Source organism: Gymnogyps californianus, chromosome 4 (genome assembly GCF_018139145.2).
Source record: "Gymnogyps californianus isolate 813 chromosome 4, ASM1813914v2, whole genome shotgun sequence".
NCBI classification, from domain to species: domain Eukaryota; kingdom Metazoa; phylum Chordata; class Aves; order Accipitriformes; family Cathartidae; genus Gymnogyps; species Gymnogyps californianus.
This window is the reverse complement of record NC_059474.1, coordinates 13798654-13821296: the sequence shown is the minus strand read 5'-3', so window position 1 is coordinate 13821296 and position 22643 is coordinate 13798654. Positions and strand designations below refer to the sequence as shown.

General features: G+C 36.3%; 1 protein-coding gene across 1 annotated transcript in view; it reads right to left on the bottom strand.

The window, feature by feature from the left end:
• Window positions 1–22643, bottom strand: part of JAKMIP1 (janus kinase and microtubule interacting protein 1) — a 110566-nt gene that overhangs the window by 37366 nt on the left and 50557 nt on the right. Inside the window, exons 9-13 of the mRNA XM_050895653.1 lie at window positions 13779–13907; window positions 12353–12481; window positions 7268–7351; window positions 3422–3484; window positions 2087–2185 (exon numbers count right to left, since the gene is read on the bottom strand). Coding sequence (XP_050751610.1) covers window positions 2087–2185; window positions 3422–3484; window positions 7268–7351; window positions 12353–12481; window positions 13779–13907 — 504 coding nt within the window. The remainder of the gene's footprint in view (window positions 1–2086; window positions 2186–3421; window positions 3485–7267; window positions 7352–12352; window positions 12482–13778; window positions 13908–22643) is intronic.

The following is a 22643-nucleotide window of genomic DNA, read 5'->3' as shown; positions in this document are numbered from 1 at the left end:
CTATGACCGTCCATGCATTGTTCCATTTTCCAAATCACAAAATGAGGTGCTTTAATTGATATGGCAAGCGGGCTGCATCCATTCACTCAAGCAAGTTACAAAGCATGGCAACTCTTGTTCATTAACAAGCTTAAACCTAATTTGAAACTACAATGTAGAGGGAAAAATCTCTGTACTCTATGCATTTTTCCCCCTCATAGGCTCTATTTTAAATAATATTTGCAGTAATAGTCTGATTTTGAAATGGGCCTAAATGACCTAGCTGTTGTAACCCAAACCCAGAAGCTTAATTCTTGTCCAAATTCAGTTACCATTCTCTATTTCTTAAAAAATTAATCAGTTGCTATTGCATTAAACTCACCTGAATTCGCTTGCATTCAAAGATAAACAAATGGTTGTGTTTTCTACTCTAGCCTAATTTTCATCCGAAATAATTTAATTGCTCTCAAAAAATACTGTCCTGATTACCAGAAGCATTCATGATTTTACTAAAGCATTCACATTATCAGTCACATTTGTGTCTAGATGCTTGCCTACTAAGGAAAAAAATCTTTTCTTGCAATCACACAAAAATACTTCCATTGTTATTCTGTGAAACAAGTCCTTAAAGATTTGGCACACGACAAAACTTGACACATCACACTGAGCTATTTTTCATGTGATTCTTCCATGTGAAAAATACATTCATGAAGGATGTATTGAAGCCCTTTTTTTCTTTTCCTAAGAAAATTTTTCAGATTGTTTTACTTCTAAGAACACTTACACTTTAGGAAGCAGTTTCTAGTGTAACTGCCAATTCAAATGCTAAATTGTTCAGTATTTTACTTTACAGTTGTTTAATAAAATATATATATTAGAAAGCATGTTTATTTTCCTGAACATCTACTGAAATTCTAATAACTTAAATTCATAATTTTGAATATAATGGGCTATGACATCAAAATATATGGTTGATAAAAGATTAAAAAAAGATTAAGAAATGTCAAAGACAAAAAGCAGAATGTCTACATAACAGGAAGACATGACATTTTAATCTTTATCAGAGAAGTTACACATGCCAAGAGTTTTGGTGAAACGTGCTGGGTGATGAAAATCACGGAGGAGTGACAATGACAGGTTTCTTGGAGAGTTTATTCTAAATGGTGTTAAGAATGCTGATGATCTTTGAAACTGAACAATGTGTTAACAGGCAATACAGCCGTGTGACAACTGTGCAACACACACAACTAGTTTAGTGTTACTAAATTCAACATGGGTCCCATTTACAAGGTGACGAGAACCATTGCTTTCTACTGTAATCACAGGCTACATGTTCAAATTGTTATTATAATAATTTCATTGTTATTTCATTTATGCAAAGCATAGAATTTGTTTGCTATGGGCAACATACTACTTTCACGTACAGAAGTTGTACTTGTGCTTCACCACTTTAACTTTGACATTCTCGGAGATTTTTTTTTCCTTTTTTCATTGACTGAGGCCAATTATTTCCAGTCCATGACCATTTTATACCATCAGAAGATGGATTTCAGGTAAGAGAAATTCTTTCAAAGCTGCTATCAAAACGTGTTCTTTTAAGACAATTTTACTTCATATTAATGTTGTCAATCTTAAATCAATGTAATTAAAAGCAATTATACATTGATGTGATGGATGTGTCAGATCTTTAGTCAGATCACTGCATGCAAGATGTGAGAAGGTGTGTTAATTTAAACAATGCCAACCAAGGCTGTAGTATACATACCAAGTGATTTTACATGCAGGAAAGGAGCAGTTATGGAAATGAAACAAATAAAAAAGGCAAAATATTGGAAAACAAAATATTTTATTAGATGAAAAACAAACTATATGCAATATATATTAGCTATATTACATCTTTATAAACATTAGTGAGCACTCTCTCCAAAACATATTAAGGCAGTGGCATCAATTTCATTATCCCAAGATACAACATTTAAAAAATAGATACCTAAGTGATTTCCCTTAAACATGCACCAGACATCAGTAATCTTTACAGGAATTTCAGCTTGGGTTCAAACATAATTTCTGCTCCATTTGAGAGTTTGCAACAGAGAGAATCTCTTACTTCAAGCTCTAGAACTCTGAATTCTAACAGCTCATTCTGGTCTTTTGCATCTTGCATCTCATTCTTCAACTGATGCTCTTCTTGTTCCATTCTGTAAATCTATGAGACAAACACAACATCATAACACCCCGTAAGCAATGGAAAAGATACTGTACAGAGTTACGGGCCAGGAGTTTAGACAAGACTTAATTACTTCAGTTTCTCATTAGATGTTGGGCCATGTCATGGAGATAAAGAAGGAACATCACATCAGAAAGTATTTGTGAGAACTGCCAGCAGAAAATGGTCAATGTTCTCTTAGAATAGTAATCTGGAAGTAGTATGAAAAGTGATATGAATATTATACGTAAATAAGTTAAGCAATACAAGCTTTCTTTTAAAATCAAGTGACTGAAACTGGATTACATGAACATTTGGGTAGACTGTTCTCATTGTCTTTGCATAACTAGACGTCTACTCTTTACAGTATACGAAAGAAAATAATGGAGGGGTTTTAATGCTTACTTTTTAATTTTCCAGATTTGTGCTTTGGGGCGCTAACAATGACAAAATAGAAATTCAAAATTGACTATTCATTGTGCCAACTAATAACTTTGGTCTACTGTCTAGCTTAACTGGGTGATCTTTTTATTTGTATGAAACTAAATAGAAATGTAACATCTGGCATAATGTACTACCCATGTAAGTGTCTGAAAAATTAAGTGCAGCTGTAGCTACTTTTAGTCATGAACTTTTCTTTGGTTATCTTATTCCTATTATATTAATAATGAGCTATGAATTAACAAAAATAATTCTTTGACTTCCTGAGTACTAGCTAACTTTCCCACCAATATTGATGAATGACAATGAGGATGCTCAGCTCTGAGTATCTCAGACAGTAAAAGATACAATAGTCTTAAATCAATCAGTATTACTTAATGTGTGGAAAAACTGTAAAAAATGGAAGGCTGAAGGGAGCAGGCAATTTTATTAGTGATCAGGACAATAATAATCTTTGTGTAACTGTTTGGCAAAATACAAGATCCCATGTTACGCTCAATATTTTAGATTGTATTTTGTTGGACACCAGAAACGTCAGCCAGCTTGGGTTCTACTTGGGTTCTACTGTACAACATGTAATTCCACAATAAAGAGCAGCTTCCATTCCCAAAGAGTACAAAAGCATACTGGTACTTTAATCAGAGACTTTTATCCAAATTTCTGTTTCTGGAGAGAAATAAAGTAAGCAGTTTTCCTGTTGATGTTCCAGTACTTGGTACATTCATTTCCTTTTACCATTCCTTTTATGATAAAGGGCAGCAATTATGAAAATATTCCCTGATTCTGAACACATACCTTCTCTAGCAACTCCTGATTTGTTCTGATTAACAGCTGCTTTTCTTCTACCCATTTTGAATCCTACGAGGAAGAAGAGGATTAAAAAGATTAAAATTATATATATTTTGTTTAACAAGACAAATGAATGACCACAATAATTAGAAGATTTCAGACATCATTGTACTTTCAAGTATAAAAATGGTCACACATTGAAAAATAAAGCTATCATAAATATTTCAATGATAAACTACATTTTAAACTACAGAGAAAATAAAAGTTCCTTTCTTTTCCTGAAGCTATCTTGTTTCCTAATATGTTCCAGCTAAGCATACACTTTAAAATCTTTACATATAGCAATTGTGGGTGAACACAGTTATATGATATTTTATGTCATTTAAAAAGCATTTATTTGCTCAGCTTAATTCAAAACTATTTCTTTCCATTGCAAAGAGTTGGGAACTTTCTTGCAAAATCATCCTATTTTGAGTGGTGTAATGCAAATCCCAATGGAGAAAGGGAAGAAAAACATTTAATTACCCCAAATGACTGAAAATAAGCTTCAGTGGTATGCATTTAATTGCCCTCTGCTAAAAGTGTGAGAATCTGGCTAATACACAGTGTTTGTGATAAGGAGTTCAAGGCTATGGAGGAAGGGAAGTGACATAAGATATTCTATACTCCATTTGAAAATGCTGTTTCCATTTGATCACTTGTTCCAAAGCTGATCTTTCCTTTTAGGTTTTTCCATGGCTTCAAAAGGCCTCATCAAATATCCCTTTAAAGACCCAAGCTACAAAACCTCACTGCTAGCCATACTTTGACATTCAGATTTAATGGATTATAACAGCCAAATTTGCTCTGTTCTCCCTGTAGAGAAAAGTATTTACGTAACCTAGCTCATACTGCTGTAATAAGTTTAATAAAACAATACTGAACACTTAATATGCCATACTAACTCTAGATCCAATTACTTTCTAGGCAAAAAGGATAATTTATTTAAAATCTAAATGTCTTTACTAAGTATTAAGGCTGATACTTTGTCAGCAAGGTATTTGCACATTGATGCTGCACAAGAAATTAATGAAATCTGGATATCCCAGCCCATTAACCAGCCTTGAAATGTCAACCAAAAAAAAATCTAAAACATTAGGATATAATATTTACTCCAATTAGCATTTTTTTTAAAAAAGTTTAAAGTTAGTTTTTCTACCTACTGTCCACTACAGTTTCATATTCTACTGTTCTTTCTCCTTTTCCCACTCATATACAAGAATGTACAAGTGCATTTTAACTTTCATGCAGTAAACAAGCTCTTCAGGGTTATGATGTTATAAGTATCATACTAAGAATAATATACTACAATGAGTACTGAAAAGGCATGACATTTGTCAAGAATTTTTGAAACAAATGAAAGAAATGTTGAAAATAAAATCCAATGTCTAGTTTAACATTTAACTAGCATTTTACTAAGGTCAAGGAATGAACAAAGAGTTGCACACACAGACTTAGGGTGGATATCCCAATGCATGCATATGGTAAAAGGCAGGTTCAACAGTTACATCAGACCTGTAGGTTCAACTATTCCAGTTCACACAACTAGAAAAAATAGATTAATTTGCCCTATTGATAATTAACTTCTGTGTCTTTCTCAATGAAGTTCAACTCGACTTTCTGAGAAAACCTTAACTTCAGTGGAACTGTATTTATATACACACCAGGCCACTGAGAGAGCTGAGGATTCAAAAAGAATTCATCTGGCACGTTACATACTCCAATATTTAGAGATTTATTATTTACCACTACTAATATTTTATAAGAATTTCTTCCCTAAATATAAAGTATCTTATGCATGCATCTCAATGTACCTTGCAGAAATGGATTATTAGTCTTATTTTACATCTAGGGGAATTCTGATAGATAGAGCTGATGAAAGATTAACAAGAGCCATCGACACTGACTTTGAAATTACACATAAATTGTTATAAGCCAAGCTTCAAATAATTTCTTAACAATAAGATTCTAATCTCCTGCTCTGAATTTGACTTCAGGAAAATTGTGAAGGTCTTTGCTGCTTCTGTTTCCTAAAGCCGTAAAGACTAAAAATTCCTGGGATAATACACTAGGATCTTTTGATTCATTGTTTTCTTTTCAAAAGCACTTTAGGGACTGGTTCCCCAAATGAACACTTCACAAGTATTATTAAATCATCATCACTACCATAACCATCTAAATGACAAAGTAATAATAATAAAAAAGAAATCACATAGTGCACAAAGAAGTCAGTTTATCATCACAACCATTTATTTTGTTGAATGTAAATACTAACAGGTCAGGAGAACTGAGCAGGTGCTAGAGCTCCCAGGAAGACACTGTGACCACTTCTGTGGAGAGCTAATGCTCAGTGTACAAACTAGCCCACTAGGGACAAGATCATATTGCTCCTTGTCACATCCCTGTTAGCCTTCTCAGGATTACTAAGAGACACAAGGTTGAAAATGTGGTTATGAATCTCATAAAGTAATAACTAATTAAATTCTGATTTCCAGACACACCTTTTTGACACACCATTCTGGAAGCAAAAGTCACAGAAGTAATTTCTTACATGTGTATCCATCTTCACTTATCTTATTTATATACGCAGTACTTACATTTTACACTGTAATAGTCATCTATTTTGTTAATGTTTTCAATTACACAGCAATTTGCCCACAACACCTTTATCATCAACACACTAAAATGTCAGCAATAGATCCTCGAGAGGTCTTCAGTTTCATTTATTCTTCCAAACACTCAGTGAGCCATCATTTTTAGATTGATAACTTATTCTCTATTTTTAGTAATATTTTATTTACATGGAATTTACTAAGCAAATTGCAGTTTGTGTGGAAGCTAGCATAAACAATTTTTATCCCTAATTTGAATATGGTATTTATTTGTATTTATACAGAATCTTACAGAAAGTTTTTTCTTACAAAGAATAAACCATAAAAACAGTAATATCATTAACTTGGCATTATTTGTAGGTTGTTTTTATTCAATGCTACAGGATCATTAGTCTTTGAAATGTGTATCTATGGATAGCTATATCTTATTTTATTACCATATGCTACCTGCAATCTTAAAATTGTTATTTCAAACAAGAAAGCATAAAATAGCATCTCCCCAATTTTCTCAGTGCGTTCCAGAAGTTATGCAACTGAACATCTTTTAAAAGCACTCTCATAACTCTTAATCAGCCTTCCTGAAGATCCTAGACATTATCAAATATGCATCAGTAGCCACATCTTCAAGTATTTACAAGATATACTGAAGCATAAGGCCTAATTTTACTCTGTGTGATGGCACGGGGATTTGAAAGCAGTTGGGTCCTCCAAGAATTTAAGCCCAGGAGAGTAACACTGCAAGTGCCTTTCAATAACCAGACACACTAGAAGTGGTTCATTCCTCTAGCTGAGGCGTGTGTGGAAGTGATTTGGTGTTTTAATTTTTCTATGCTACACACAAAAAATATTCTCCAGTACAAATATAGAATATTTATTTTATTGGAATTTATAGCAGATATAAACAAAATGGAAAACAGGAGAAAAGCCTGCACCAACTGACAATGGGAATAGAATTTACAATGCATGTACATGCGGTTATTTCGATATTATGCTTTAGTGTATTATGTGTTAGAAAATGAATCTTTAATGGCATTTTCTTAGCCTATGTAATACTTTCCTTTCTTTAAGTGATCTATTGCTGGAGTAGCAATTAAGCTGCATCAGTCACACTAACACACCAGCAAGCAATGAAGATGGCAAGGGCACCACTGCATGCAAGAGAGAAAATGATGTGGTAGAGGACATTAAGAGAGCCTTTTACCTGTCCTTTCTCGATTAGAGCTTTCTCCAGGTCCTCAATTTTTGCCTGACACCTGAGAAGATCAGCTTGCAGTTGCTCACGAGTCTGGGGAAAAAAAAGTATTAAAAAGTGTGCGTATATGCATGCACATCCAGGTAGACAGGTAGATTTAATTACACATAGAATCAAGGTAAATATACTTTCTATCCGCTTATGGGCTGTCCAGTCAGTTTTTCATTAAAATAATTGCTTTTAAATTGCTTGTTTTAAAAAATACTTAAAGCCATCAGTTTAACAGCATTTTTCCTTCCTAGCCTAAAAAGATGTTACCATCACATATTCAGTGACAAAGCTCTTCCCAGGGGGAGGAAAAAAAAGTTAGGAACTAAAAGAGCTCTAAGAAGCTATTCATAAGCTTTAGTAATTCAAGGCAATTGGGGAAAAAAGAGAGAGAGAGAATTGCAATAAGCACTGAAAAAGGCCTATAGGTAAATAAAATATATTGACCCAAAATAATTTATTTATCCCATAAACAGCATACGCCAGTCAGTTTTCCTCATTCTACTTGACTATTACACTATTACACTACAGCAGGTATTACCCCCTGAGTCCAGTGATGCCCTAAAAGGGATCATACAAGGTACTAAACAAAAAGGATATAAGCCAAAGGATATCTCTGGAGACCTTCAGTCACTGAGGCTCCTCGAGCTACTGCAAGTACTTGTCCCACTCTACTGCAGGTACTCTTTCACCCAAGCAGTTCAAAAATTCCCACAGGGATTTCCTTCTGCATCTTTGCACCTTTGGGTCCTTGTTGTTTACCTTAAGCCTCATCTAAAAGTAATAGGAAATGTTCATCCCACCAGAACATTGAGCCCTACAAAAGTAACCATGCAAAAAGCTACCTTCTGACTCACTCAAAAGATGGATTTGCATGGATGTGACAAAAGAGACCAAAATGCCATTAAAAAGAAAGAGCAACAATTCCAAAGTGTACGAAAGGCGCAGTTTGCAAATGCCTCCAAAATAAAATTTAAAAAAAGCTATTACAAAAATATTCCTACCAGAGTCTCCCTTCCCATGAAGGCAAAGGAAATACATAACGGTCTCTCATAATTGTCAAATACATGAGTGCCTCTGAAATCTTACTTTAATAGTAGATGTAATTATGCCCCCCGCCCCAATTCTAGCTTGAGAAGTGATCTCCAGAGTCCTTATTGCTTTCCTTGGCTAAGTGTCCTACTTAAAAAGAGAGCGTCAAATGCGACTAGGCTTTTGTAAGATGCTGAGAACTCTAACAAATAAAGCCATAAAGCAATAATTCTACTATTATAAGAACTGTATTTCACAGGAAAAAAAAGTTAAGGTTGGTTGAGAGCCACTTCAAAGAACCTTGAAAAAAACCGCAAAACAAAACATGACACATTTTAAAGTAAACCCTGAATCTTCTAAATACTGGCTCTGGAGATAATAGACTAACATTTTTAGGTGTAAATAACTCCAGATAATGTCAAGCATTCTGCATTCTTCTGTAACTTTTATCTGGAAAGCTTTGCTTATTAACACACAGACATTCTGCTCCCACAAGCGTACTGTTTCTATACCTGAGAATATTCAGTAAGTGGATTTCAAAATGCTTGCCAGAGAAAATGACGTGGATGAAATAGTGCACATATATGCCTAATAAGGATCAGCAATCTAGCAATATAGAATTTTGTGAATATTTTATTAATTGTTCTAAGCAGTGGAACCATTAAGCTAGTGGCAGCTCCTACCTTTGGGATAAATTGAGTCCATCCCCACCAGTAATTTTTAAACCACCGTTAAAATCTTTGTCTTTCTGCATTATTAGCAACATGTTACAGTGGCACAATACAGTGAAGGCCACATGTAGTAAGGCAGTAATATGTAATCATTCACAATATTTGTTTGTCCATTTTTGGGGTTCAGGGTTTTTTGGGGGGGAGAAGTAGGTTAGGGGTTTTTTTAATGGTTAAGCACTTTTTAGAATCACAGTCTCATTGAGGTTGGAAGGGATCACCTGTCCAACTCCTGTGCTCAAAGCAGGGGGGCACCTAGAGCAGGTTGTTCAAGACCTCGTCCAGTGCGGTTTTGAATATCTCCAGGAATGAAGACTCCACAGCCTCTCTGGGAAACCTGTTCCAATGTTTGACTGCCCTTAGAGGAAGAAGGGTTTTTCTTATGTTTAAATGGTATTTCTTATATTTGAATTTGTGCCTGTTGCATCCTGTCCTTTCACTGGATTCTGCTGAGGAGAGTCTGGTTCCATCTTCTTTACTCTCTCCATCAGGTATTTACACAAATTGATAAGATACCCCTGAGCCTTCTCTTGTCCAGGCTGAACAGTCCCAGCTCTCAGCCTCTCCTTGTACATCAGGTTCTCCAAGCCCTTAATCATCTTCATGGCCCTTCGCTGGACTCTGTCCCACATGTCCATGTTTTTCTTGTACTGGGGGAGCCCAGAGATGGACCCAGCACACCAGATGTAGCCTCATCAATGCTCAGTAGAGAAGAAGGATCACCTCCATTGGTCTGCTGGGGACTTTCTTCCTAATGCAGCTCAGGAGGCTGTTGGCCTTCTTTGCTGCAAGGGCACATTGCCAGCTCATGTTCAAATTGGTGTCCACCAGGACCCCACACGTCCTTTTGTGCAAAACTGCTTGCCAGCAAGCCAGCCCCAAGTCTGTACTGGTGCATGGAGTTATTCTTCCCCACATGCAGGACTTTTCCTTTCCTTTGTTGAATTTAATGAGATTCCTCTTTACACATTTCTTCAGGCAGTCAAATGGTCCCTCTGAATGGCAGCACAATCATATCATGTATCAACCTCTCCTCTCAATTTTATATCATCTGCAAACTTGCTGCAGGTGCACTCTGTTCAACCATCCAGGTCATTAAAGAAGAGGTTAAATAGTACTGGACCCAGTATCAACCCCTGCAGTACATCACTGGTGACACATCTCCAGATGAACTTTCTGCCACTGATCACAACCCTTTAAGCTATTTCAGCCAGTTTTCAGTCCACCTCACTGTCCACTTGTCTAGTCTGTACTTCATCAGTTTGTCTATGAGAATCTTATGGGGGAGAGTGTCAAAAGACTTACTAAAGTCAAGATATAACAATATCCACTGCTCTCAACTCATCTGCCAAGCTAGTCATCTCATCATAGAACGCTATCAAGCTGGTTAAGCATGATTTCCCTTTCTGGCCTGGTTTTGGCTAGGACAGAGTTAATTTTCTTCCTAGGACCTGGTATAGTGCAGTGTTTTGGATTTAGTAGGAAAATAATGTTGATAACACACTGATGTTTTCAGTTGTTGCTAAGTAGTGTTTATACTAAGTCAAGGATTTTTCAGCTTCTCAAGGCCAGCCAGCAAGAAGGCTGGAGGGGCACAAGAAGTTGCGAGGGGACACAGCCAGGACAGCTGACCCAAACTGGCCAAAGAGCTATTCCATACCATATGACATCATGCCCAGTATATAAACTGGGGGAGTTGCCTGGGAGGGGCGGATCGCGGCTCGGGAACTAACTGGGCATCAGTCAGTGAGTGGTGAGCAATTGCGTTGTGCATCACTTGCTTTGTATAGTCTAATTCTTTTAGTATTACTGTTGTCATATTATTATTATTATAATTATCATTATTTTTCATTCCTTTCTGTCCTATTAAACTGTCTTTATCTCAACCCATGAGGTTTTTTTTCCGATTCTCTCCCCTGTCCCACTGGGTGGGGGGGAGTGAGCGAGCGGCTGTGTGGTGCTTAGTTGCCAGCTGGGGTTAAACCACGACACTTTCGTAAGTCCATGCTGATCACTCCCAGTCACCTTCTTGTCTTTCAGACATTTGGAAACGGTTTCCATGACTATTTGCTACATCCCTTTCCTAGGGACCGAGGTGAGAACAACCAGCCTTCAGTTCCCCAGATCCTCTTTCTTGCCCTTCTTGAAGACAAGAGTGACATCTGCTTTCTTACAGCCCTCAGGAACCTCCCGTAATTGCCATGACCCTTCAAAGATAATTGAGAGTGGCCTCACAATGACATCAGTCAACTCTCTCAGTAGTCAGTAATCTACAGGTTCAAGCAGTACTTGATGCAGAATGAAGGACATCAGGTGAAGATGATGAAGTTGCCAGCCCTATGGCTATTGCTTGCCCATTTGGATGTGACACGTTCTTTGGTCGCTGATCACAATAGTCATTCAAGTAGAGGGTGACTTGTAAATATGCCACATTTCTAGACATGCCCCTATCTGCAAGGAGTCGGGATAAAGTAGAAGAAATTTTGCCTCTAGTTAACTCAGCTCTTTTCTGATGCCACTGCTGTTCAGTGAATAGATCTGGGGACTGAGTCAGAGCTCACCAATTCATTATGAAGTGATTTCTCTCCTCCTCGGTTTGGGAAAAACAGAATGGAAGATGTTAGCGTGACTTCTGCTGACCTCATCTCTGCACTAAATGGTTAAACACAGTGGTGGCAGAGGGGTAAATGAAAACAGAATATATACTCCCTCACATCTCAAATACCTATAGTACAGAGATTGCTGTGAGGACAAAAACCCATTTATTTCAGAGAGACTAAACAATCACACATGCTGACCTAATAGGAACAACAGTTAGCTATGTACTTTTTAGTGGAAGAATACTCTCAAACTGAGATTTTCAAAAACAAATTATGATTTCATATATTCAACAAAATACTTGAAGAAAAACTTCCTTTGTCAGATTTGGGTCAGATTTTTAATATACTCATATGATAAAGTACCTAAGTACTTCTAGCAACCTATTCTCTGATTCATTTTAAATCCATCACGTTGCTATCCAAATTGCAGGTTCAATTGGGATATCATTCTCAATAACACTGTCTTACTACTGAAATCTTTACTACATTATTCATGCTAGAATAAAGTATAATGATATTTTTGTTCTGATCGCACCAGATGAATCTAAATTGTCACCTTATTGATAATATCCTCTAATCCTCAAAAACATTGTGCTTTGCATTTCACTGACCTGCAAAGCTATTCCAAGTTTTTTCAGCTTTTTCAATGATTTCAGAGTTAAAAGAAATTTCAGTTAAAAAATTACCCTTGCTTCTCTCTCTGCATCCAGGGTTCCACCAACTTGTTCTTGAAGCAATGCATATGCCCTTTGCAAAGCTTGATACTCTCTTGTTAGCTGGCAGAACCTTAGTTCAGCTTCTTCTTTAGGCGTGCTCTTAATGAAGAGGGAAAAAAAAGTGGGTTTGTGCATTTAAAGATAAATATATATGATAATAGGTTTGTTTATATAGACAGATAGACTCACAAATGCAACAAGCAACACAACTCACATTGAGTCTCAAAGTTTAATAAAGGTTTAAAAAACCAAAACAAGTGGCAATGGAAGGATGATTTGAGGATGATACAGAAATGCAGAGATCAGTAACTGTTTCAACTGCACAATTTCAGGACAGAGTAAGTTACTATATAAGGCAGTAATGTATAGAAATGGGAAGAAACTGACTGGGGAAAGATGAGAGGGAACAGTTCTACGCACCACTGTCTTCAGCAACTCCACTGCCACAGGGGCTGCAGAAGGGGTTCGTTCTATTTGTCATGCAGTCCATCACTCCCTTACTCTTTCTCTCTACTATGCCAGGGTAAAGCATTTTACCAGCACAAGCACACTAACACAGAAGTTATATTTCAAAAACCATAAGATGGGTTTTTAAATTCTTTTTTTTTTTTTTTAACATGAAATATTTTTAATGTCTTAATTTTCTTTGAATTTTGCGCAACTGACATCAACACTTTCAAGGTCTTCCCTATAATGCTGAGGGCAAGAAATGTCCTTCCCTTTAATTAATTTTTGCTCCAGGAACTCGAGCTCCAAGGAAAAGAGATTACAATATTATTAGGTATTAAACCTAGAAAAATAGGAAGCTTCTTGTGACTGAGGAGTATTAGGCACAAGTTAGTGAACAGGAAAGAAAGATGAAAAAGAGCATCTAATTCATGCTTTGTCCTCAGCTCCGCAATCTTTTAAAGTAGGCCAGCTGCACTGTATATCACAGAGCTAAGACAAAACGTGTCAGTGGGTATTCACTATCTATGATCATTTAAGCCTTAATGAATTGCAAAAGCCTCTCTCAGTATTGTAAGTACAGAAGGAAAATCCTGGTTGTATCAAAACAGTCAAATAAATTACAAGGTTGAAAGGCAAACTATTCTCTAGGAACTATTGACTTTTGGCAAAGCAACGTGCCTATTCATTTTCTTTTGACTAATAAGAAAGGGTTTGAGAAAAACAATTTTATTTCTCAGCCCAATATCTGCCAAATCTGTCAGGCAAAATATTATCTTATTAATTCTATTGCAATAACTGTGGATGTGTTACTGGACTTAAAACAAAACAAAGCAATTCTCTGCCAAATCTTTCATAGTTCCTGTGGCAGAATAGCTGAAAAAAATGTTTGCATTTATACTCCATGTCAATTTTTATAGAACTTAAGAACAAATCATCTACTACTTACATCTTCCAAATCTTCCTCTGGTGTTGCTGGTGTCCTGTCTGTTTTATCTGTGTTATATGAAGTTACAGATGATGTTTCTGAATCAACAGATTCTTCATCAAATCCAAAAAATGTCTCCACAACATGCCTCTGAAAAGTTAGTTTTTCTTAGTTACTAGCAAAACAGTTGGAAAACCCCGATGACCAAGTAAGCAGTAGCCAAGGTCTTCTCTGACCATTATTTTAGTATTTAGGAAGAAAAAAGGTTCCTTTGTAAACCCTTGTTCTCTGATTAAATTAGCTACCTTTTCAACATCATTTGTATAAGAACCTCCAAGAGCTGAACTGCACATAGCACTGGGTAATTGCCAACAGAATAATGCTTTAGCAAAAGTATAAAAGCTAATTACCAAAATCATACAGATCTTACAAGATGCACAGTAGAGGAATGCAATATCTATTAAGAAGAAAGTAATCCAATACAATGTAACATATAAGATGTGGAACCAAAAGGAAAAAAATATTCTGAAGAACAATGTGAAACAAGTTTTTTCATTCATCCTAATTTTAAAAAAGAAGAAAAGAAAAAAAAAGATTAATTTATAATATCTATTTTGCAAAATCCTACTTAAAAGTGTAAATTGCCACTTTCCATTTGTTTTTCCAACACCATCATTCTCAATTTTTTCAAAAGTTTGCTCCAGTATTATGACTAACCAAAAAAACTATGTGTAGGGAAAACCAGCATTTCAATGCAGATTTTAAAAATTTTACACAATGTAATCAATTAAATGCCTGCTAAAAGAAAACTAGAGAAAATGAGTAGCCAATGGAAGTGAATGGTACAATATTCTTTGTGAAAAATGCAATGTTTTATATAAAACATCAGAACTGCAATAATTCTTTCACCATTTTAAGAGCCCCCTTTCCACCAGTTTCCTAACATATGCTCAGAATGCAGCAAATTTCTATAGAAAATTCTGCTGTATAAAAAAAGAAAAAATTGCTTAAATATTTAACTAGGAAAACAGTTTTTCAAGTATTTTTCCTTCCAAAATAACAGTAAAAAAAGTTAACATTAATCAATAGAAAGCCTAACGTTTTACACCATACAAGTGTTCGAATAACTCAACACAAATTCAGAGGAGCAAGAAAATTAAGAAAAGAAAAATAAGGATGTTCCTGGAAAAACAGAGTCAGGTCATGAAGCATCCTAGACAGGGAGGCGAGTGGAGAGGGATTGCTCTAAGAAGACGAAGGAAAATCTGTCTATCTGTCTCTATATTTTTTGGCACTGCTTGACGCTGAATCACGGATCCTGATATCATAGTTTGTTTTTTTTTTAAAAAACAAACCTATAAATCACACGTTGTATGTGAGAAAATAATAGCCCTGTTCATTAAAAAGGCCCAAAGGACAAAAAAAATTATCAGTTGTTATTAACTCAGAACATCAGACACCTTACATCTCAGCAAAGGCAAAATGGCTGTGAGGGGAATTGTGAGCTATCAATTTCATTCAAGATACTGAAAGGTTTTATTTTATCTATAACGACCTATCTCATGATGAATTCCAAATATTTACCTTTCACTGCAGTCTTCTAGACTTATCTAACTTTATACATTCTTCCAGTATGTCTACAAAGTACTGTCTTCACTTTCTCACAAAGCCCCATAATGCTTAATATATTCTTTTGGCTCAGCACAGCTCTCATCAACAGCCAAAATACTCTATCTTGAATTAAGTGGTACCATAAAATCAAGTTCGTAGGTGTGAATTGGTGCCTGCATGCATGACACCATGCACTCCATTTACAGCCTGCAGCCCCGGTTACCATGGTCCACCAGGTCATAGTCTCATCACTCATTAGCTAAACAACTCCATCATAGTTTCACATTACAGCTAATCCCATTCAAATTACTGAAGACAGCTTCAAGATCCTCTTCTGAAACACTTCAGATAAGCACCTCAAATAATAGTTTAAAAAATTTATTCAGACTGCATTTTTAAACAAACTGGTTCTACTAAAAACTCCTTCTGAAAGGATGGTATGTACCCCGGCCCTCCCCCCCCCCCAAAAGCCACATCTTTTCCAAATAGACTGTGGTTACATATTTCTATACAGATATATATGATGCTGCACAAAAGGCAAAGAGCTTTTGAACAATCTTTAGAAACAAACTTCCTTTTGCAAGCTACTAGACCACTAGAGTTACTGTTTAGTGTATTCACAAGGAAAGAAAAGGAGTGCAGTTATAGTACTAAAACTCTGTAAAGACACATTACTTAGTTAGGAAGCACTGTGATCCTTTCACTAGGCAGAGCTATGTCTAAGGCACTGAAGACAAACACTTCCCTGGGATAATTTAATACTTTCCTCCAGCATTCACATGCTACACCAGTTTGTTCACCGTTCTGTCCTACTTAACAAAACAAAGGACACAGGGAACAGGTTTAAGGTCTATTCTAGAAATATAAAGACTTATCCAGAAAGCTAATGTGTTCTCTAACACTCAAATTACAAACGTTTCAGACTCCTCTCTCATAAGTACAAAGGTTTACCACAAAAACTGAGGTGTAATTTGTCCCTGGGAGGTGGCCCATCCAGCATTTCTCCCACACTGAATACTGGTTGCAGCCTACAATCACCTAACAGTGATACTACAAGTAAATATTGGGAGTTGAAAAAAGGGCTAAAGAAATGGTGCTACCTTCAAGTTGTAAGGAAGACAAACAAATTTACAATTTGGGTTGCCAGGTCAACTCAGCAGGAAGAACTACTTTCTGACTCCAAACCGATGAGCAGACACAGTTTCATAAAGATGAAGGTAGATTATATGGAGGTAAAGAAGATGATGGCAGGTAAACAAAAACCAAGAGACTTTCATGAAAACCGCTTGCTCATTTTGCAGTGCGGATACTTTTTACTCAAAGATGCTGAGAGTAAACCCAAACCAAAGCTGCATGCAGACTCTTATGCCAATACTTTTATATCCTGCTCTTCTGCCCATACCAGCCTGTCTGTGGATGGGGCTCGGAACATTTAGCCTATGCTTTGGAGGAACCTAGCCAAGGACAAGCAACTCCAAGGACTGCAGAACAGCTGACTCTGCTCATGCCTCCTGCTTCAAGGATGCCTGGCCTCAAAAATGACAAACGCATTTGAGCAAAGCTCAACCAAAACCTGCAATAAAGTATAGGCTTGAGGGCTGACAAAGTAAGAGTCAAGCCTTGACTTTGAAAAGGCTGGTAGAAGGGACTTCTAAAAGATGGAGAGCAAAACTCCAGTGTATTATCATACATATGGCACAGAGAATACAGTACCATGAAGGTCAGCAGCAGCTTAGTTAAAACTGACAATAAGGCTTATCACACCTACCGGGCTTTTTGCTATACCTCAAACTACAACCGCTTTTGTAGATAACTCAGCTTAAGTATGTATCTTCCTTTAACCCTGCATGCACACATGTCGTGGTTTAACCCCAGCCGGCAGCTAAGCACCACGCAGCCGCTCGCTCACTGCCCCCCCACCCCTGGGATGGGGGAGAGAATCAGGAAAAAAAACTCGTGAGTTGAGATAAAGACAGTTTAATAGGACAGAAAGGAATGAAAAACAATGATAATGATAATAATAATATGACAATAGTAATACTAAAAGAATTAAACTATACAAAGCAAGTGGTGCACAATGCAATTGCTCACCACTTGTTGACCGATGCCCAGTTAGTTCCCGAGCCGCGATCCCCCCTCCCAGTTAACTCCCCCCAGTTTATATACTGGGCATGATGTCATGTGGTATGGAATAGCTCTTTGGCCAGTTTGGGTCAGCCGTCCTGATGGTGTCCCCTCCCAGCTTCTTGTGCCCCTCCAGCCTTCTTGCTGGCTGGGCACGAGAAGCTGAAAAATCCTTGACTTAGTATAAACACTACTTAGCAACAACTAAAAACATCAGTGTGTTATCAACATTATTTTCCTACTAAATCCAAAACACAGCACTATACCAGCTACTAGGAAGAAAATTAACTCTGTCCTAGCCGAAACCAGGACAACACACCCATGCACACTGTTTCAAGAAGTCAAAAACCAACAGTAAAACAACAGTGAGTTTGATTTTACATAAATGTGTATAGGTTTGAGAAGATACTTAAAGCAATGCCATTATTTTGACAAAAGATACTAGCTGCATTTAAACATTTCACTAGTAGCAAAACTAGGGAAAAATAATTTGCATATATTAATAAATAAATCACTTGATTATTAGATGGGAGGGAACTATGCAAGAAAATTAGTATTTCCCCTCACACTAAAAAACCCCAACACTTCAAGGAGAGTTAAAAGTCAAAAACTATTAAACGCTGTACAGACTGCCTAGAATATTCGCACTTATGAGTGAACCACTTATTTATTTTTAATGACTCCTTCCTCTTTAAAGAAGCTGTACATTTATCATTTTGTGGAGCAGATACTTTCCATAGAAATAAGGTATTTAACCATTGTATATTAATTGCACATGTATGATTTGCTTCATGACAGAATTACAAAATAGCTGTTTTTATTGTTGATCATCTAGCATCTGAAGCAACTAGCTACAAGAAGTAATTCACAGCAAAACTAGAACAGATTAACTGATAAGGGAACAGCTGTAGAGAGAAAAAAAGGAAAAAAAATACATCTGATTCATACAAAGTTTGTTGATAAACACTGTAATAAATAATAAGGCATAAATAAATACACCAACTCCCAGGGAGATTCCACATATAGCTCAAAAGCTGAATCACAATGGTTTTTGAAAAGTATATACAAACATGCACAATACCTACTGGATTTTTGTCACTATACACTATTTTCATTCGTTTCATTCAGACTTTTCTTAAAAATGGGAACATTCTCAATTAACAATTTAAAGATTCTTTTATACTGATTTGTACATTTGTTACTCCTAAATCATAACTTCATAACTGAGAAAATAGTCATCTACATTGCTGAAAATTTCTGATTTAAATTCTAATTTCCACTAACTACTGCCATGCATTTAATAGCAAGTATTTTTCATGTGGATTTATATTGATGTTTTCACATAATTTTAAAGTAAAATTATGCATTAGGTCTCTATAACTCCAGTATTAATGGTTCTGCTGAAGCATGGTGCTCAGTAAACATCAAAGCTTAGAATGTTATAAATCAACAGTGACACATAGACCATATTATATACAAATTTCAATATACTCTCATATTTTTAATGGTTTGGATTAGATATACTTACATATAAATAATCTGATTTCTCTGTTTCTAAAGTAGTTTCACTTTACATTTAAATATCTCATTTTCAAGTAATGAATCTAACATGATGAAAATGATCCAAGATGAATTTCCTTGTAATGCAATCAGATGAGCTAATCAGTAACTTCTTACCTTCATGCTTATATGTCATTTCTTGGCAGCCAGAAAAATACAGGCACACCAAAGCACAGAGGCAGATAAAAAAAGAAAAATATAAAACAAGAAATATGAACTCCATCACACCAGTGTGCAGGCCTTCCACTATCACGAATACAGTTTATTTATTAAAGATTAAATAAAGAAACAAATCCGTAGAGTCCTGCAGTTTCCAAACAAACTGGGCAATTATGCCTTATTTTCAAATGCATGACTCCATCAATCATGGAATCACTGTAACTCCACTCTATGTGTCAAAAATAAACAAAACCCCAAAAATACTGTTTCCGGAGTTTCTCGGTTATTTCACTATCAAAATTGGAGGGGGGGAAAAGAAAAAAACAACACCTGGAAAAAAGCATGCTTTAAACAGAAACAGAAGATTCATCTCTGGTACATCTTTTTCCTAACAAGTCCAATGGCACATTAACATTAATAAAAAAAAAAAAACCCAAAACAAAACCTCTGTCAGCTTAGACTGCTTCACTTCAGAGAAAACTATCCTACAGAACCCGACTATACAGAGTCACTATATTACTCCTCTAAACACCTTGCAACCACAGAGGTTATAAAGTCCCATCCCACTATGCTGCTCCTTTCCTCGGGGAACCCGAGGCAGTTGCCAGCGCTGTTCTATGGACTCCTATGCCCCAAGGTAATTAAAAGAGTGCTCAGTCAAAGCTACATTAGCAACAGTAACCTAGTGCACCTACAGAGCTCCAGAACTAACGTAGACATCTAATTGCAAAAAAAAAAAAATTAAATCCTTGGTATTTTCAAAAGCTTCTGAGCTGAACTAATGTTATTTAGACCCAATTGGGCTATAAAGGCTACTGGACTAGCCTGAAAGATCATTCACACAAGCTGTCTTAAAGATGGACAAAGGCATGCCATGGATTCTGTTCTAGCCAACAGGAATCACTATCAGGAAAATACTCATATTAGAAAACAAACACAGACACTGTCCAGTCAGAGAACCTCAAAAATTAAGGAATCTGGAGTGTAAAAGTACCCGTTTAGGAGAAGCTGCAACAGTAGATGAGTGTAAGTCTTCACCCTGTTCTGGTTTCGGCTGGGACAGAGTTAATTTTCTTCCTAGTAACTGGTACAGTGCTGTGTTTTGGATTTAGTGTGAGAATGATGTTGATAACACGCTGATGTTTTAGTTGTTGCTAAGTAGTCCTTATCCTAAGTCAAGGATTTTTCAGTTCCCCATGCTCTGCCAGCAAGCAGGTGTGCAAGAAGCTGGGAGGGAGCACAGCCGGGGCAGCTGACCTGAACTAGCCAAAGGGGTATTCCATACCATGGAATGTCATGCCCAGTATATAAACTGGGGGGAGTTGGCCAGGAGGCGCGGATCGCTGCTCGGGCATCGGTCAGTGAGTGGTGAGCAATTGCATTGTGCATCACTGGTTTTTTTCCTTGGGTTTTATTTCTTTTTTTTTTGTTTTATTCCTTTTCATTACTATTATTATTATTATTATATTTTTATTATTGTTGTTGTTATTATTATATTTTATTTTACTTCAGTTATTAAACTGTTCTTATCTCAACCCACAAGTTTTACCTTCTTTCGATCCTCCTCCCCATCCCACTGGGAGGTGGGGAGGAGTGAGCGAGTGGCTGCGTGGTGCTCAGTTGCTGCCTGGGGTTAAACCACGACACCTGTGCACCAAGTTCCTGTTAGAATAAAAAAGGAACCTTTCTATATGTTCCAGTCTGAGCTTATCTGACCCCATTAATGAAACCTAATTCTCATCAGTTATTTCCTTTTTCACTTTGTCAAGGGAAGTGGGACACAGCTGGAAATAGATCCAACTCCAACAGCCAAACTTGATGATTCACTGTGCCAATGCTAATTCTACATTTAATGAAACTTAGAAAAACAAAGCCAAAGATTTATGTCAGTAATTTCTCCTTCTGAGTGGCTGGTTAGGACAGATACACCCATAATTTCATCCACCATTATATATAGGTTATCATCTGTATAATATAAAAGTCTGGCACAGATCATAGACAGAAATACACTTCCAATGTACATGTCTATATATAAAGCAACTCATCTTAGACTGCCTTCATAGTCCATGGAGAGAAATAAGCAATTTTAGGACAAAACTCATATGGCCTGTTTAGATATCTACTTCCAGAGGAGAACAATCATCACTTAATGTTACCATTCTGTCCAGAGTGAGATGTCTATACCTCACCTCCATTAATGACATCTAACCACACGTTGCAAATGTGTGGTTAGATGAATTCTGCTGTTTTCATCTGGATTACTGAGATAGGCTGTAAAAACAGGGAGGATGAAGATGGTACAATCCCAACAGCTCATCTGGGTAAGCAGCCCATTCTACACAGCTTGTTTAAATAAAAAACTGCTGGAAAACTGTGGGAAACACAGCTTCCTTTGAGGATTTTGATCCCCACAGGACCACACAGGTGACCTGGAAGGAAACCAGACTATATGCCAGGATTGGATTTTTAGAAGCTAACATCAGCAGTGCTTAAACTCCAAGTCAACACTGCATATACATGTGAATAGCCTACAGGTTTATACGATGGCAGGTAATAGGGCACTAATAAATACATTATTGATGACTTCTTTCCCTCCTTAAGGAATTAGCACATTTAGAAACTATATATGTGTAGTTATATAATAACTAGTATAGTATACATAGTATAACTAGTATAGTATATATAATTCCATTCACTCTTCTCTCACAAGTTTCTCTTTTTCACTTCTTTTTATTTTATAGTCCTGCTTTTTCTTTGACGAGATAGCATCAAATAAAATTTCAAATGGCCAATTTCATATTGGCACCAAAGAGCTAAAGGATAGGGGATGGAACAACTAGTGGGAGTTATGTCTGTTACCAATTAATTTGTTCTTTCTGGTGTATTTATGATACCACAAATAAGAAGCAAACCCCTACTAACTCTGCTGCTCATATGCACACAATTCTTGCAGTAATCTTTGCAGAATTCCCCCAATTATAATACTCTTACCACATGAAGAATAGCACTGCCACAAATTTTTTAATGGTATCATGCACATTTGCTCCAACCCTTGTGTTGTTCAATTCTTGCTTTGGTCAATAAGGAAAAGAAGAAGATACCACAAAAGCAGCATCTTGCTCAAGAGAAAATAGGTAAAAGAAAAGGATACAGAGTCTAGGTCAGTTGAAGTTCTATTAACACAGACTTAAATGAATAATTATGGAAGTTTTCAGCCTATAGAAATTACCATCACTAATTATCAACTCCTAAAAAATTAAATTAACTAGTTTTGTTTCATTAGGAACTTTACAATTTAGCAAAAGTTCTTACACAATTAATTTAAAATTGGATAAGGGTTAATAATTAGAGACTATTATAAAAATTACAGGATTAGTTACATATATATATATTTAATTTTTTGTCCCGTTTTTAAATTCACTCTCAACACAC